The following is a 15,043-nucleotide window of genomic DNA, read 5'->3' as shown; positions in this document are numbered from 1 at the left end:
TTTTTTTTCCGGTTTGAAGATGTAAGTACACGACTCAACAACATGTATAACGTGTGTCTCGTCCTTCAGACATTTTAATGCAGAAATGCTTAAATTTCACATCAAACACTGAAACTCTGAAATAAACTCATTTCATCATTAAAACAGGATTTGAACGTTTGAACGTTTTCAGGATATAAAACACTTGAAACCACCAGTTTGGTCGGTTGACGAGACTTTGAGTTCACGGGAAGTTTGATGATAAAAAAGTTCTAAAGATGGCGCCGGTGGGCGGGTTGTTAGCGGTTCTCAGGATACTGGCTGACTTGAGGGGTCATGTGATCCTCGGCGGCCTCCAGCCTCAGTTGGATCCAGGCCAGGTAGCGGGAAAGTTTGGTGAACACCAGACCGTCACAGTCTGAGGATGATGACATCAGCAGCCCGGTCAGAAACGTCGTCCCATGATGCACCGTGGCGACTGGTGTCCCCGGCAACAGGCCTCCACATTGCCTGTGGCTGACCTCTGACCTCATACTGCCGCCAGCTGCTGAGTGCTTCTGATTCTGAGTCACTGAACTACGCCCGTTTTCTGCTCCATTTGGACGGTTTTGGGTTTGATTCTGGTTCTGCCTCTGCTGGGCTCCATTCTGATTCCCTAAAGTTTGATTTGGGCTCTCCTGGGTACCATTTTGGTTCCCTAAAGGTCCATTCAGCATTCTTCGGGCTCTGCTTTGTTTCTCTGAACGTCCATTCGGGCTCCCCACTGCTCCATTTTGCCTCCTCATGCAGAACATCTTGTTGCTGAGTGGATGCGAGACGTTCAGCTGATTGCGACACTCGTCCAGCGTCATGTAGACTAGTTTCTGGGTCTGACTCACCCCCCGTCTCTCTGTGACACCCGTCCTCCCAGAATGCATCAGGATGTTTTCGCTGAAGTCCTTGGTGGGCAGGCAGAGGTGGATGAGGGTGGGGCTAAAGCGCAGGGGTGCGACCAGCTCGATGAGGGCGAGGTCGTAGTCGTGGTGATGTGCACGGAAGCGGTTATGGACGTACAGAGCCCGGACAGAGATGAGAAACTTTTCCTCTCGTCCTACGAGGTGAAAGACGAGACGTCAGAACGAAATCCAGGGATGAGAAGTAAATCAAAGACAGAACAAGACAAAATAAACATGTAAAATAAAAAAACAAAGAAACAAGATGTAGCAAGACAAACATGATAAATGACGTAACGAGGATGTAACACAAAACGTTACAAGACAAGAACAACACAACAAGAGACAATTACATAAAAGATGTAAACAGACAAATATAATGTAACGAGACAAAAACAACCTAAAAGACGTAACAGCGAAAGCTTCAAATTCAGCAAAGTGAAGTAAATGTAGTGATGAAGTATTTTTATAAAGTTCATTACCAGCGAACACGAGGAAGTTGGAGGGTTGGAGATCAGATCCTGAGTCCAGGAAGAGGCAGCGAGCGGCAGTCAGGACGGAGAATCGACCCAACACCACGCCGCCACATAGCTCCACCCCTCTGCTGTTCAGCAGGGTCACCTGGAGACAAAAAACAAACCCACAGCAGGAGTGAAGACGCGTTGGGACCATGTTTGGTGGAATAGTTTTAATCTGGTCATACATGTTCGATTTGAGCCGTGCGACTCATTTTAGAGTTTTAAAGGACTGAAGTTCAGCTTCGTCGGCCAATCAGCTGCTGTTGTCAGGCCAGTTGTCTGCCTTGTTAGCTTAAACAAACTTATACCTGGATCACAACTTTCAAACTAATCTTTATTGACAATCTGCATGTTGTGATGTTTGTTTGTTTTTTGCTTTGTGGGAACAAGTGAGAATTGCAAAAAAAACAAAAAAAAAAGGTGCCTTTTTAAAAAAAATTATTTTAATCTTTTTTTGTTCATCTTCATTAAAAATCAAAGGCAACAAACACTCTGTTCTGTTCTGAGTCAAATGATGATGTCGTACCTGTGACAGAATAATAAATCAATACAAACAGAATAGAAGGGCTGGACGGTATGACAAAATTTTCATACCACGTCATATCGGTTTCACGGTATTTGACGGTAATTTTTACCCACATTTTCTTCTACTGAGAACAGAATTACTGCAGTTGATCGTCTTTAAACAGCACATTTTACTGTCAGGACTGGATCAGATGTTTTTCATGTCCAGACAGGTAAAAGCATGAGCCCTTCAAAGTAAGGTTACCATCACATGGACGACTATACGATTAAACGTCCCCACACACACCAGTCAGCACCAGAAATACTGGTAGTTTAAAATATTTATCAATATTTCATTCATGCATGATGTCAGTTATCTGTTGCCTCTATGATTTTATGCAGCCGCCCGCCACTAGTCGGAGCTGCGTCCCTGTCAGACGGTAGCTCCTCCCACCCAGCGCGTATGAACCGATCACCATGGCAACACCAGATGTTTATATGAGCAAAGCTGGACAGATGAATGTGGACTGTGACAGAATAAGCTCATATATATTCACTCGACTGGAGAAACGTGACCACATTAAACACAGACACAGACAGAAACCTGCAGGCAGAGCTGCTGCTAGCACTGCTAACGTTAGCCACACTGTCTGTCAGGCTGGCGGCTAACGTTAGCCACACTGTGTGTCAGGCTAGCTGCTAACGTTAGCCACACTGTGTGTCAGGCGAGCTGCTAACGTTAGCCACACTGTGTGTCAGGCTAGCTGCTAACATTAGCTCTGGGTCCTTTACCTGCAGACACTGTGACCCTCTTCGGTCTGAAAAGGTGAAGCGTTTATTGATTTGTTGTCATGTTTCGTACATTAGTGTGTCAGGTTTGTTTACACAGCGCGAAGTAGCGACTGTAGCCTGTGATTAACGGCTGCAAATGGTTCTTAAAACATACGCTGAAGCCAGCACGCCTGTGGTGTTGGTGTGCAGCAGTGAAATGGGTCCCCGCTGAAACACTTTCCCGCCGCAAACGTTCCGGACGTTATTAGGACTATTCACCGGTATGGCGGTATATGAAAGATTCATATCATAACGAAAATAAAGACCAGTTTTCGGTACGAACCGGTATAGCGCCCAGGCCTACACAGTAGTCAATAATAAAACATTTAGTCGGTTCATTGAGACATGCACATATGATTTAATGTGTTAATAGATCACAAACATTACTGAACGGTCTGATATATATTTTGTAGTGGACAGTTTCCTGTGTAATGGAGACACACTAGCTGTCCTGCTGCTGGCGCTTCAGGCGACGTCATGGACTCATTAAAATCTAAAGGAATGACAGAACTACTTGTGACGGGATGAGCTTGTGATTGGTGATGAGCATCTTACCTGCCAGGGACAGTTTCCATGGCGACACACTGATGCAGTCGAGTTGAGCCGTTCAGGAAGTCTTCCGCAGGGAAACGCCGCTGAGGACACAAAGAGCGACTGTTTGACCAGTTTGAACAGGTTTGACAAACGTGTTAAAGCTCATTTATGCTCCTAAAAAATAGATCAGTCTGTGTCAAAGGAGACAAGTCAAAGAAGACGAAGAGGAGTCAGAAGTTTCTGATGACAACAAACATGGCTACACCGAGGGTCCTGCTCTGCTTCATGCAGAAATGAGCACAAAGTAGGAACAGGAGGCTCCGTCTGTGTCTGTCTGCTTCATAAAGGTTTACTGGTGGTAACTGGACTCCCTCACATTCTTGACATTTTTAGATTCTTCAAGAATCTGAGCAAGTCCAGTTGCCATGGTAACCCATTTCCACATGCTGATCTCATGTTTAGCATAAATGAGTCCTTAGTTTTGTTTCTTGTTTCTTTGGTGGGTGTCGGACCTTCGGGCAGGCAGCTCCGTCTGTCCGTCTGCAGTTTGAAGCCCGGCATGCAGGAGCAGGTGAAGGCGTGGTAGGACGCCGCGCAGAGCTGCTGACACGCCGTCGGACCTTCAGTCAGACACTCTGAGATTTCTGAAACAGACGGAGAAACACTCCACGTTAAAAAAAACAAAACAATCACGTTTCAGGGCTGTGATGTGCAACACAGATTACAAAAAACCTAAAACGAAATGCAAACAGAACCCAATGATTTTCAAGAATCCAGAGAAATCTCTGAGAACACCGTCTGTCTGTGACCTTTGACCCCTCAGGCAGCACTGCATTAAAAACTGCATTAAAAACCCACATCATTGTATAAAGGACACTACATGGACTCTTCTCTGCACTCAAAGGGTCTTACAGGATCAGGAGTGACATCCCTGACAACTAAACATTTCTGAGCATCGCTTGAACACACCATGTCTTTTGGTCTTATAGGCCACGCCCCTCATCGTGGGGCGGGGTCATCTTATCTGTGGGTGTGGTCTAACCTGGTCCGGTGCTTTGTTTTGCAGAGGGTGGCTGTTCTTTATCCACCGGTTCCTCCAGAGCTGCCTGCTCACAGACTGTTCCGTGGTGGGGGGCGACGCAGGAGCAGGCGAACCCCCCCACTTTGTCGGTGCATTTCCCTCCATGGAGGCAGGGGTTCGGCTTACAATGGTTCCTCGCTGCTCAGAGACAGAGAGCTGATCAATCACAGAGCTGATCAATCACAGAGCTGATCAATCACACTGATTAGACAAGCAGTACATGAAGAAATAAAGTTAGTATGGAAGCACATTTCCTCCAGAGTGGTGTAAGAAAAAGTTTTTATAATGAGGAACTTAATCTCTCCACCAGTGAGATAACTTGATGAACTCATTATTATTTTCTCATAATGACTTACAGGATCTTTTTTCTTCACATTGACCAAACTGGGTTTCCAGAAGTTTGGGAAATAAAAATAAAGTCAGGATTCAATAAAAAAATAAAATAAAATAAAATAAAAAACAGAATGAGACTGAATTCACTGCTTCTAACTTCTAATCTTCTACAGTTTTTATACTTTATTGCAAATCTAAAAGTTAAAAAAAAAAGTTTTTTATAAAGTTTGTATTGTGAAAATTTAAATTTGTTGTAATAAGCCACGCTCACTTTATTTCTTCGTGCAGCGACTGAGTGATGCCTCAAGATGTGTGAATCCGTGCAGTCAGTTACAAAATAATTTTTCATATTTGTGGCGCCCCCTAGAGGTTAAGATCTGAACACGGTCATTAGCTGCTGCAAACTTTTTTAAATGAGCTATTTGATTAAGAACAAATTGATTGGCTGATAAAATGGAAAGGGATGAACGTGTCAAAATGAACTCAGGTTTCTTTTTGAATGAAACGTGTTAAACTCACCGGGGTAAGAATTCCAGAAGTTGATCTGTTGAGAAACAAACAGAAACAGGTTCCTGATTCTCCAAATACTTTTTCATTTTGAGCATAAAATGAGAGAAAATCAACCTGTTTCTATGGAAACGTCATCATTAGAGATATCATGTTATAGTCAGAGTCTGACCGTCTGCTTGGTGTCCTCGAAGTATTCGCGGGCCTCCTCGTAGCTGCACACCTCCTCGTAACACTCGCGCTCCAGGTTCCCCTGCAGGATCTCCTCCACCAGGAACAGGTTGGCCCGTTTGGACCGGAGGAACACGTTGCTGGTCTGTGGAGCCCGAAACACTGCAAGTACAAGACCGACTGAAGACCAACTGAAGACGGACTGAAGACTGACTGAAGACTGACTGAAGACTGACTGAAGACCGACTGAAGACGGACTGAAGACTAACTGAAGACTGACTGAAGACTAACTGAAGACGGACTGAAGACTAACTGAAGACGGACTGAAGACCAACTTAAGACCAACTGAAGACCAACTAAAGACTGACTGAAGACCGACTGAAGACCGACTAAAGACGGACTGAAGACCGACTGAAGACTGACTAAAGACGGACTGAAGACTGACTGAAGATGGACTGAAGACGGACTGAAGACTGACTGAAGATGGACTGAAGACGGACTGAAGACTGACTGAAGACGGACTGAAGACTAACTGAAGACTGACTGAAGACTAACTGAAGACGGACTGAAGACGGACTGAAGACTAACTGAAGACTGACTGAAGACTGACTGAAGACTGACTGAAGACCGACTGAAGACGGACTGAAGACTAACTGAAGACTGACTGAAGACTAACTGAAGACGGACTGAAGACTAACTGAAGACGGACTGAAGACGGACTGAAGACTAACTGAAGACTAACTGAAGACTGACTGAAGACTAACTGAAGATGGACTGAAGACCGACTGAAGACGGACTGAAGACGGACTGAAGACTAACTGAAGACTGACTGAAGACTGACTGAAGACTGACTGAAGACTAACTGAAGACTGACTGAAGACTGACTGAAGACCGACTAAAGATGGACTGAAGACGGACTGAAGACTAACTGAAGACTAACTGAAGACCGACTGAAGACGGTGCCAGATTCTGTCAACCCGTACAGGAACACTCCGATACAGATTCTGATTCCAGATTAAACATGACACCAATTATTTATTCAGTTATATTTAATATAGTCAGAATTTTCACTTAATAAGCTGCATTAACTACAGAATCATTATAATAAAAATATTCCATGTATTTATGACTGTATTACATATACACTCAATTTCTAATTATGAAAAGTTTAGTTATAATATACTGATCACAAATATATAAATTATGAAACAATAGTGAACTGATGACAACTCAACTGAGTCATTATTCTGTATTTATACTACGTTTATGAATTACCAAATATTTGTGATAACGAGCACTAAAGCTGGTTAATTGATAATACGTAATAATTATTTTTACCGAGTGATAATTAGGCTGCAGTTTGTTGTGTATATTTATGACTTTATATGAAATAAACTGAATCATTATCTGAATTAATTGCGACATCCTGAGTATGTTACGACCCGCCGACGTTAGGATGATTTCTGCAGCGTCTTTGACATATTTTGGCACCAACAGACGAATCTGGAACATTTAAACAGTTTAAACTTCTAATATCAGCTGTTTCCTGCCTGATTTATGAGCGAGGAGGTTTGAAATTCATCGACCCTCTGAGATCCGACGGTAAACGAACTTTGACTCAGCCGACGGTCAGAGAGGGTCAGAGGTCAGAGGTCTTACCTTCTCCTTGGACGAGGACCTGAAGGAAGCAGCCGAGGAGGCAGAGAAACAGAACAGACGCTCGACAACAAGCCGACATGATGCTGACCGCCGTCACACTGAGTCCACTGCGACCAGCGCGCACACACTGATGACTCACAGCTGATTCATGAAACATGACGGGAGTTTAAATCTGACTCTGAACATAAACATCAAAAATATCTATCGTGGTCTGAAAAGCTTCAACAAAACTCTCATATACGTTTAATCAAACATCAGAGTGAGACGTCAGTTAGCTTTCAGGCTAACAGGCTGCTGCGATCGCACACAAACTTACAAAATATGATCTTTAAAAACTCTGTAATCTTGTGACAGGAGTCACCTGTTCAGGCTGATCTGTTCCTACAAAGAGTTAAAAGAAGAGAAAACAGTTCTTAGTAAACGTCGTGTCCCTGCAGTGGACTCTGTCCTCAAACCACCAAACAAGCAGCAGGTCCGACCTCTGAAACGTCAACATCCACCAGGTTTGTTTATCGGAGGTAAACAGTTCATCACTTGTTTAATCATTTAAAACAACGCAGGGACATTTCATGATCCCCATCGAACGATGGATAAAACCTTCACAAAAATAAAAAAGGACGTAGTACCAGTTTCAGGTTTAAGTTATTTTCTGCTTCCACATCCCATAATTTCCCTGAGCAGCAGTTGACCTGGAGTTGCCCAGAAATGTCGGGCCCTTCACACCTGCCGTGTTTGGTCTGGATGTTTGGACCAAAAGGACAGGTGTGAAACCTCCCCCGGACCGAAAAGCCGGACTTTGGACCGGTGAAAAGACGTGGTCTCAGCCTGGATCAAACTGGACCATGGTTTGTCATAATAATACAGTGACAACGATGTGAATCTGTTCCTTCATCTCTCTTCATGAACGCTGTTCTTCAGTGCGCCTGACTGCAACATGAAACCAAAACCCACCTGATCAAAAGTCAGAAACATGAACCTTGGTTCAGGTGTGTAAAGGACCTCATACATCCTGATCTTTCAACACTAATGACCTCCTCACACCTGTCCTGTGTTTGAACCAAATCATAATTACAGGTGTGAAACCTCCCTCAGGTCAACATGAACCCTGGTTCAGACTTTCAGGTGTGAAGAGGCCCTTCAGAACGAGGCTGAGGGCCTTTTCACACCTGCCTCGTTTGGTCTGGATCAAATTAAACTTACAGGAAGTTCAGTCAGACTGTTGTCAGAACAGAAAGAGGAAAAACAACAAACAGCTGTGGATGTTTTATCAGGATGTATTCACCTGCAGTCCAAAATACATTTTCCCCAAACATCTGTGATGTCATCACAATGTAAAGTTTATGGACCAAGCAGGACCTGTGGGCGGGACCAGAGAGGGAAACACTGCTGCATGTATTCAGTGGGCTGCAGACTGCGGAAGTAAACCTGGAAGCTAGAAAACTTTTTTGGTCGCATACATCAGCTGAGCAATTCTTATTGGACTGGATGGGTTCCATCTTTCTCAAAATCTATCAATCTATCAAAATATCTCAAAGACAAAGTCTCAGAATTAATAATTATCAAAGTAAATATAAGATGGAAAAAATCCAGATCATATAAATGTATTCATTTACAGAAACAATCAAAAATGAAAAGTTTTTAGTGAATTTCTGCACCGATACGTCTTTAATAAAATATTTTAAGCCACTGTGAAGAAATAAAATTGCACCAGTAGTTATTAAAAGCACTTAAACTGTAGAAACACAACAACAATTCAGTCATTTGGATTCATAGTTTGATGAAAAATACACACTGATTCACACACAGGAGAATGTACACAATATGAAATTTAAAATATTTGTCTTAAAAAAATGTATCGACAGGTTTAGTGTTTTTTATTTGCTTTAATTCAGCTCAAAAAGCTCATTTCTGGTATTGATGGATAAAAATACATGAAAACAGACATTGGTTTACACGGATTTACACTTTTTTTTAATAATACTGAACAGGAAGCTGTTTAAATTACACATTTAGGAATTTGCATTGCAGGGTTAGTGACCATATGTGTCTTTAGGAGGCTCCCATTGGCTAACATGTTAGCTAACAACAACATCATCTTTACAAGCTGAAAATATGTCACTGTTGTGTTTACAGTTTGTTCTCTTGTCCAGAAGTGGAGAGAAAAAAATCAATTATTGCAGCTTTAACCAAATAGAAAACCTAAGGTACCGAGAACAGAACCCTGAGGAACCTCACAGGTGATTTAAATGAGACGATCATGTTGTTCTGAGGTGGACGAACCCAGCTGTTTGCTAACATGTTAGCCAGAACTACTTTATGAGCTGATAATATGCTGAATGCTGTTATTGCAGCCTGTTTGCTGCCCTCTAGTGGCCAAAAAATGAAAAAAGCAGCTTTAAGGATTTTTGTACGGTGTTTAAAACATTTTGCCAAATAATCAAAGTTTCTGTGTCTGAAATGTTCCTGTTAAGAAGCCTCAAACATAAAATCACAGATTACATCTGAGGCACAGTGTGTCTGATCTCTGCTCAGTGGAAGTCAAATCTTACAGGACCATCCTCTTGATGGCGCCGTGGTGCCTCTTCATCCTGCTGCCACTCGTCTGTTTGGGCATCAGCCTCTCGATGCCGTCACGGATCCAGCGGATGTATTTGGACACCTGGGTGTAGACGCCGTATTTGCCTTTGCGTGCGCAGCCTTCGCCCCAGCTCACAATGCCGGTGACAAAATAGGTGTTGCGGTAGCGTGTGACGTGCGGCCCGCCGCTGTCACCTTGGCAGGCGTCCTTGGCTATTTCGTCGTAGCCGGCGCAGAACATGCGGGCAGAGATGCGCAGTTGGGTGGATTCAATGCAGGTGTGCCGATTCACGTAAGGAACGGTGAGGCGCTTCAAGGTGGTGGACGGCTGCCGACCCTCGCCGAGACGACCGAAACCGCTGACCATACCGTCAGACTGCCGCATCAGGACCTGCAAAAGGACGCCAGAAAGACACCTGTTTGAGTTCTTGACAAGATCTAGACGAGATGATTGATACCAGTACAGAAGGTAGAGGGCTACAATCGATCAATTTCATTATCAATTCATCTGTCAACCATGTCACCTGCGACACTAATGAACAGCTGCCACTACTGGTTATGCACACGGCAGCCATCTTGTATTTTGAGGTTCCCAGGTGGAGATCTGACTTCACGGAGAAGTCTGGGTGAAATCAGAAATCTGGTTTACATGTGAAGAACCATTTTTCTTAAGAGGCTGGTTCAAAGCTTCACCTTCTCAGCAAACTCCGGCTCAGGTAAACACGCCGGCAGGATGAACCTGGTGAACTTGATGGGCCTGAACAGTTTGATGAGTGCGATGTCATTGTGGTAGGTGTCAGGTTTGTATTTGTAGTGGGTGATGATAGTTTCCACGCGGTGCGTAGCTTCCCTGCCCTCATCCACCAACACGTCAAACTCACCTGAGTGCACAGAAAACACAACTGTCTCAGCTGGACAATTAAAAAATATTCATAATGATTATAAGGAGCTTTAATTTTAAACAGGAAACAGCTCAACCTGCTCCGCCACTTGTCTAATAAACGTTGTTTTTGAAAAAACAATCCGACAGATCAAACAAGAATAAACAAAAATAAAACAAAATCTCAGTGTTATGATCTCATAATAATCTCAGATATCATATTTACATTAAAAATTATACAGAATTAATAAATAATTACAAATAAAAGACATAATCTTGTAATGAAAAGAACCACAGGACCAACTATCAACCTCATTAATCACACAAATCATACAGAATCTCATATTTCTAATAATAAGTCATCAGACGGACCGACTTTGATGTAGATGTAGCGTGATTGGTTCATGCAGTGGGCGGCGGTCAGGATGATGTATTCATTGAGGATGGTTCCTCCGCAGAACCCTCGGTCCTCCTCGTTCAGGAGGAGAGCCTGTGAGGACGAGACGGACAAAAAACAGTTAATGTAAGACAAGTTCTGCAGTTAAGAACTCCCAGGTGTCTTTAATGGACTCCCAGGTGTCTTTAATGGACTCCCAGGTGTCCACATAAAGACAAAAATGACTTCTGGGCAATAATTGATCCCCAGGTGTCCAAATAAAGACATTAATGGACTTTTCCGGATATAAAACAGGTCATGATCAGGTCGATATGTAGTTTTTCAGTGTTCTTGTTTTTTGTAAAAGAAAGCGTCCCCACCTGCCAGGGACAGTGTCCTGGTTCACAGTCCTCTCCGCCAACAATACGGGTAAACTCTGCCATTTCAGAGGTGATGACTGTGTCAGAAATCACATCCTGCGGCTGCGCCTCGATGTCGCTGCTGTTTGTAAACGCCACTTCACGTCTGGTTCTTTCCTCGAACAGCTCGGATTCCGGCGACACCTGAATGTCACTGCTGTTCTCAGAAAGTGAGAGAACTGAGAAAGGAAACGTGTCCAGCTCGTTCTTCTGCTGCGTGGAGTTTGCGTGGAGTTCGTTAGAGGTGGCGTTGCTCTCCGTCGTGTTCCTCCGTTCGTACCTCCACACATTCCGGCTGTTACCCGTGATGATGGCGCCACATTTGAAGGTCTCTGCAAGAGTTCATGTGAAGTTTAGAGGTCAGTGTTTGTCCAACAAAAAGACTAATCACTGAGAGAAACATGCTAACTGTTAGATGTGAATCTGACAAGAGATCAGTGCTGATTAGATTCCAGCATTTCTTGTGGGGAACTATGTCTTGTAGCTAACTTTAGCAGTTGGTGCTCTGTAGCTAACTTTAGCGGTTGGTGCTCTGTAGCTAACTTTAGCGGTTGGTCTGTGTAGCTAACTTTAGCGGTTGGTGCTCTGTAGTTAACTTTAGCGGTTGGTCTGTGTAGCTAACTTTAGCGGTTGGTGCTCTGTAGCTAACTTTAGCGGTTGGTCTGTGTAGCTAACTTTAGCAGTTGGTGCTCTGTAGCTAACTTTAGCGGTTGGTCTGTGTAGCTAATTTTAGCGGTTGGTCTGTGTAGCTAACTTTAGCGGTTGGTCTGTGTAGCTAACCACCACCACCTGGTGGAATTCTTTTTTAAAATTAAAATATTATCTGTGTTATGTCTCATTCCCAAAGTCCAAACTGCCTGAACTATGAAGACTCATGAGTGTCTCTCACGGTTGGAGTTGCAGGATTTGTAATCTGATGCCAGGAAATATCCATCAGCGCAGGAGCACTCAATGTTCCCTCGGACCACAGTGCAGAAGTGTTCGCAACCGCCGTTTTTGTTCTCACAGAGTTCAGGAATAACTGCAGAGACATAGAGAACACAGTGAAGACCGGGGAGGAGTGTTCCACCCCGACACCAGACGAGAACATCAACATCACAGAAGATCAAACAGTTCAAAACAACAAAATCTGTCGTTCATCCAGGTTTTCTGGCCTCTGGAGTTAAAGGTGTCACAGTTCTGCTTAATTTTAAATCTGGATTTAAAATGAGTTTTGCTGAACTCTGATTAATCTTTGATTAAACTGGTCTTTGTTGGCGCAGGACAGTCGTAAGGTTTCGCTGCAGGATGCTGAAGTTGAGCCCGGCTCTCCAGAACGATTTCTGTACCGATTTCACAGTTGAAGCCCTGGTACCCGTCCTGACAGTAACAGGAGTAGCTTCCAATTCCATCTTTGCAAAATCCTCCATGAGCGCAGGGTATCGACTCACACGCGTCGCCATCTGCAGGACAAACAGAGCAGATTCAGTCAGAGACGCTGTGGACGTACAGCAAAATGCCTCAAATATGAGGACAGGAAATATACTTTCAGTACCAGCTAACGTTGTACATTTCAGGCCTGATAAAGATTAGTTTGGTGTTTGGTTTTGTGGTTGGTTTTAAATCTCTTTTTTTTAAAGGTGCTTTCCCTGATTTGGTTGCTCATTCCCAAAATACCAACATTTCCTTGTAGCACAATCTCAATTCTCATGGATTTCTTAAATTAGCCCGTCAACGGCAGGTAATTTTAACTTACCAAAGTATTTGGCCCAGAATTCATCCTGCAAAAAAGACAAACAGATAATAAAAACATTTAAAACAACTTAAAATCTGTTCAGTATCAGTTTTTTTGGCCTTATTGGTGCTGAAAGGAGCCATGTTGGATCTTGTTTGCTAGTGAGTCAACAAAATACACCAAGAGCTTCAGTGCTAACTGCTTCTAAAACCACAATGTTTTTACATTTGTGTTTCTATTCTTGATCAATACAGAAAGTCGAACTGACGCTCAGACAGCTCTGGATTTGCTTGAACAGGTATTTTTGCTCCTAGCTTTTGTGATGAACTAGCTAAAGTTAGCCAAAGCTAGGACGTTTCTGGGTTGAACAGCTAACATTAAAAAAAACTGTGTGTTTCTTTCAGACTTGTGCTGATGGATGTTTGACGGCAGTGTTTTGGTGAGTAGTTGCAGGAGGTTAATACAGTTTTCGTTGCGTCTTCGAAGATCTCTCGCGCCTCCTCCCAGTCGCAGCGCTCCTCCAAACACTCCCTCTCCATGTTGCCTTGTTTAAGTTCCTCCAAAAAGCTGTTGGCTCGTCTCCGGCGGGTCAGGACCTGACTGGCTGTCCTGTCGTCCAAGAACACTGGTGAGAGGACAGAAAAAATGAGTAGTTTAAACTGTGAGGCAAAATGTTTCTGTGATCACCACATTATATTATTTATTAAAATTGTTTCAGGTCTTTGCACTCAAGTCAAAAGTCAAATCTCAAGTCCAAAACCTTGTTTCCCCAATGACACCTTGTTTCAGTTTCAGGTCCTAAACAAGTCTGAAAACTTAAACAAAGAACCAATCACAGCCCAGCAAGTGGGTTGTTTGTCCAATGAGGTGTTAGAAGGGTTTCATGTTGAAGAGAAGTGCTGTCAATCATCAAAGATCCAAAATCTGTTCACACACACACACACACACACACACACACACACACACACACTGAGGGGACGGGGTCAAGTGTCACCCCCCCCCCCCCCCACCACCCAAAACACACTCTAACATGGTGACATGGTGGTGTGTGTTTCCCCCCCAGCTTTAACTCTGTATTCTCCTCCTCCTCCTCCTCCTCCTCCTCCTCCTCCCGGGGCGGTCAGATTCTAGCGAACGTACCTGCGAGAGAGACGGCCAGGTGTAGCAGCAGGAGGCCAAGGGACAGTCGGTGAAACGGCAACATGGCCCCCGGATGGATGGATGGACGGTGATCTCGGCTGGAAAAACCTCGGTGTGCTGAGTGGAAATAATTGAGTCTGAGAGTGGAGAGAGGGAGAGGAGGAGGGCTGGTACAGAGGCCAATGACCTGCGTGGAGGGGGCTGGGGGGGCGTCGACATGTCCGGAGCGGGCGGGGCTTCTGTCCTGAAGAAGACCAGAACAACTAGAGGACTCCACTACAAGTCCCAGAGTGCAACACTGGATGAAACATCCAACCAGAGAGCTTCAAAATCTCTGAAATGTCCTCAAAGTATAGAAGTAAAAAGTCGTCCTCTGAGGGACATTTCAACTGTTTCTGTCCTTTTCTCCACCAGAGAGTCTCCCTCTCTGTCTGTCTCACACTCTGACAGCTTTTTCATCGTGTTACATCGTGATATTTCTGTCTTGCTACAAATTTTTATTTCTTATGTCGCTCTTTGTCTTTTTACATCTTTTACGTCATTTTTCGTCTTATGTCTTTATATTCTTTTTTTTTTCGTCTTGTTACAATTTTTCATTTTTTTGCGTTTTTTGTCGTGTTTCACCTTGTTACTTTTTTTGCCACGTCTTTTTTGTTACATTGTTTCCATCTTATGTCTGTATTTTGTTGTTTTTTGTCTTATGCATCTTTTTCATCTTGTAACATTATGCAGTGAAACTGGTGGTTGGATGTTGGAGGGACAGCGTTCCTATCAGCTGACAGCGGACAGACAGAGGACAGTAGTTAAATATGAAAATAAAAGTAATGATAAAGATAAAAGTGATGTTTCTGTTGGGCGTCATGACAAACAGGTGAAGCTGAATCTCTA

The 15,043-nt window shown here is 43.6% G+C and overlaps 2 protein-coding genes across 2 annotated transcripts; both read right to left on the bottom strand.

The window, feature by feature from the left end:
* Nucleotides 1-47: 47 nt before the first annotated feature.
* On the bottom strand, nucleotides 48-7,444 carry prozb (protein Z, vitamin K-dependent plasma glycoprotein b). The gene is made up of 8 exons (XM_084714122.1): nucleotides 7,050-7,444; nucleotides 5,392-5,552; nucleotides 5,232-5,256; nucleotides 4,341-4,517; nucleotides 3,811-3,933; nucleotides 3,320-3,399; nucleotides 1,394-1,532; nucleotides 48-1,069 (listed from the first exon to the last, which is right to left on the bottom strand). The coding sequence occupies exons 1-8, from the start codon at nucleotides 7,204-7,206 to the stop codon at nucleotides 279-281; spliced, it is 1,653 nt and encodes a 550-aa protein (XP_084570248.1). The 5' UTR covers nucleotides 7,207-7,444; the 3' UTR covers nucleotides 48-278.
* A 1,776-nt stretch (nucleotides 7,445-9,220) lies between these two features.
* f10 (coagulation factor X) lies at nucleotides 9,221-14,314 on the bottom strand. The gene is made up of 9 exons (XM_084714073.1): nucleotides 14,156-14,314; nucleotides 13,480-13,640; nucleotides 13,037-13,061; nucleotides 12,630-12,743; nucleotides 12,191-12,322; nucleotides 11,263-11,633; nucleotides 10,879-10,996; nucleotides 10,320-10,507; nucleotides 9,221-10,017 (listed from the first exon to the last, which is right to left on the bottom strand). The coding sequence occupies exons 1-9, from the start codon at nucleotides 14,217-14,219 to the stop codon at nucleotides 9,595-9,597; spliced, it is 1,596 nt and encodes a 531-aa protein (XP_084570199.1). The 5' UTR covers nucleotides 14,220-14,314; the 3' UTR covers nucleotides 9,221-9,594.
* Nucleotides 14,315-15,043: the final 729 nt, after the last annotated feature.

The sequence above is a fragment of the Lutjanus erythropterus genome, chromosome 24, assembly GCF_056507025.1.
Source record: "Lutjanus erythropterus isolate fLutEry1 chromosome 24, fLutEry1.hap2, whole genome shotgun sequence".
NCBI classification, from domain to species: domain Eukaryota; kingdom Metazoa; phylum Chordata; class Actinopteri; order Lutjaniformes; family Lutjanidae; genus Lutjanus; species Lutjanus erythropterus.
Note: the sequence above shows the minus strand (reverse complement) of the source record. Positions and strands in the feature narration are given on the sequence as shown.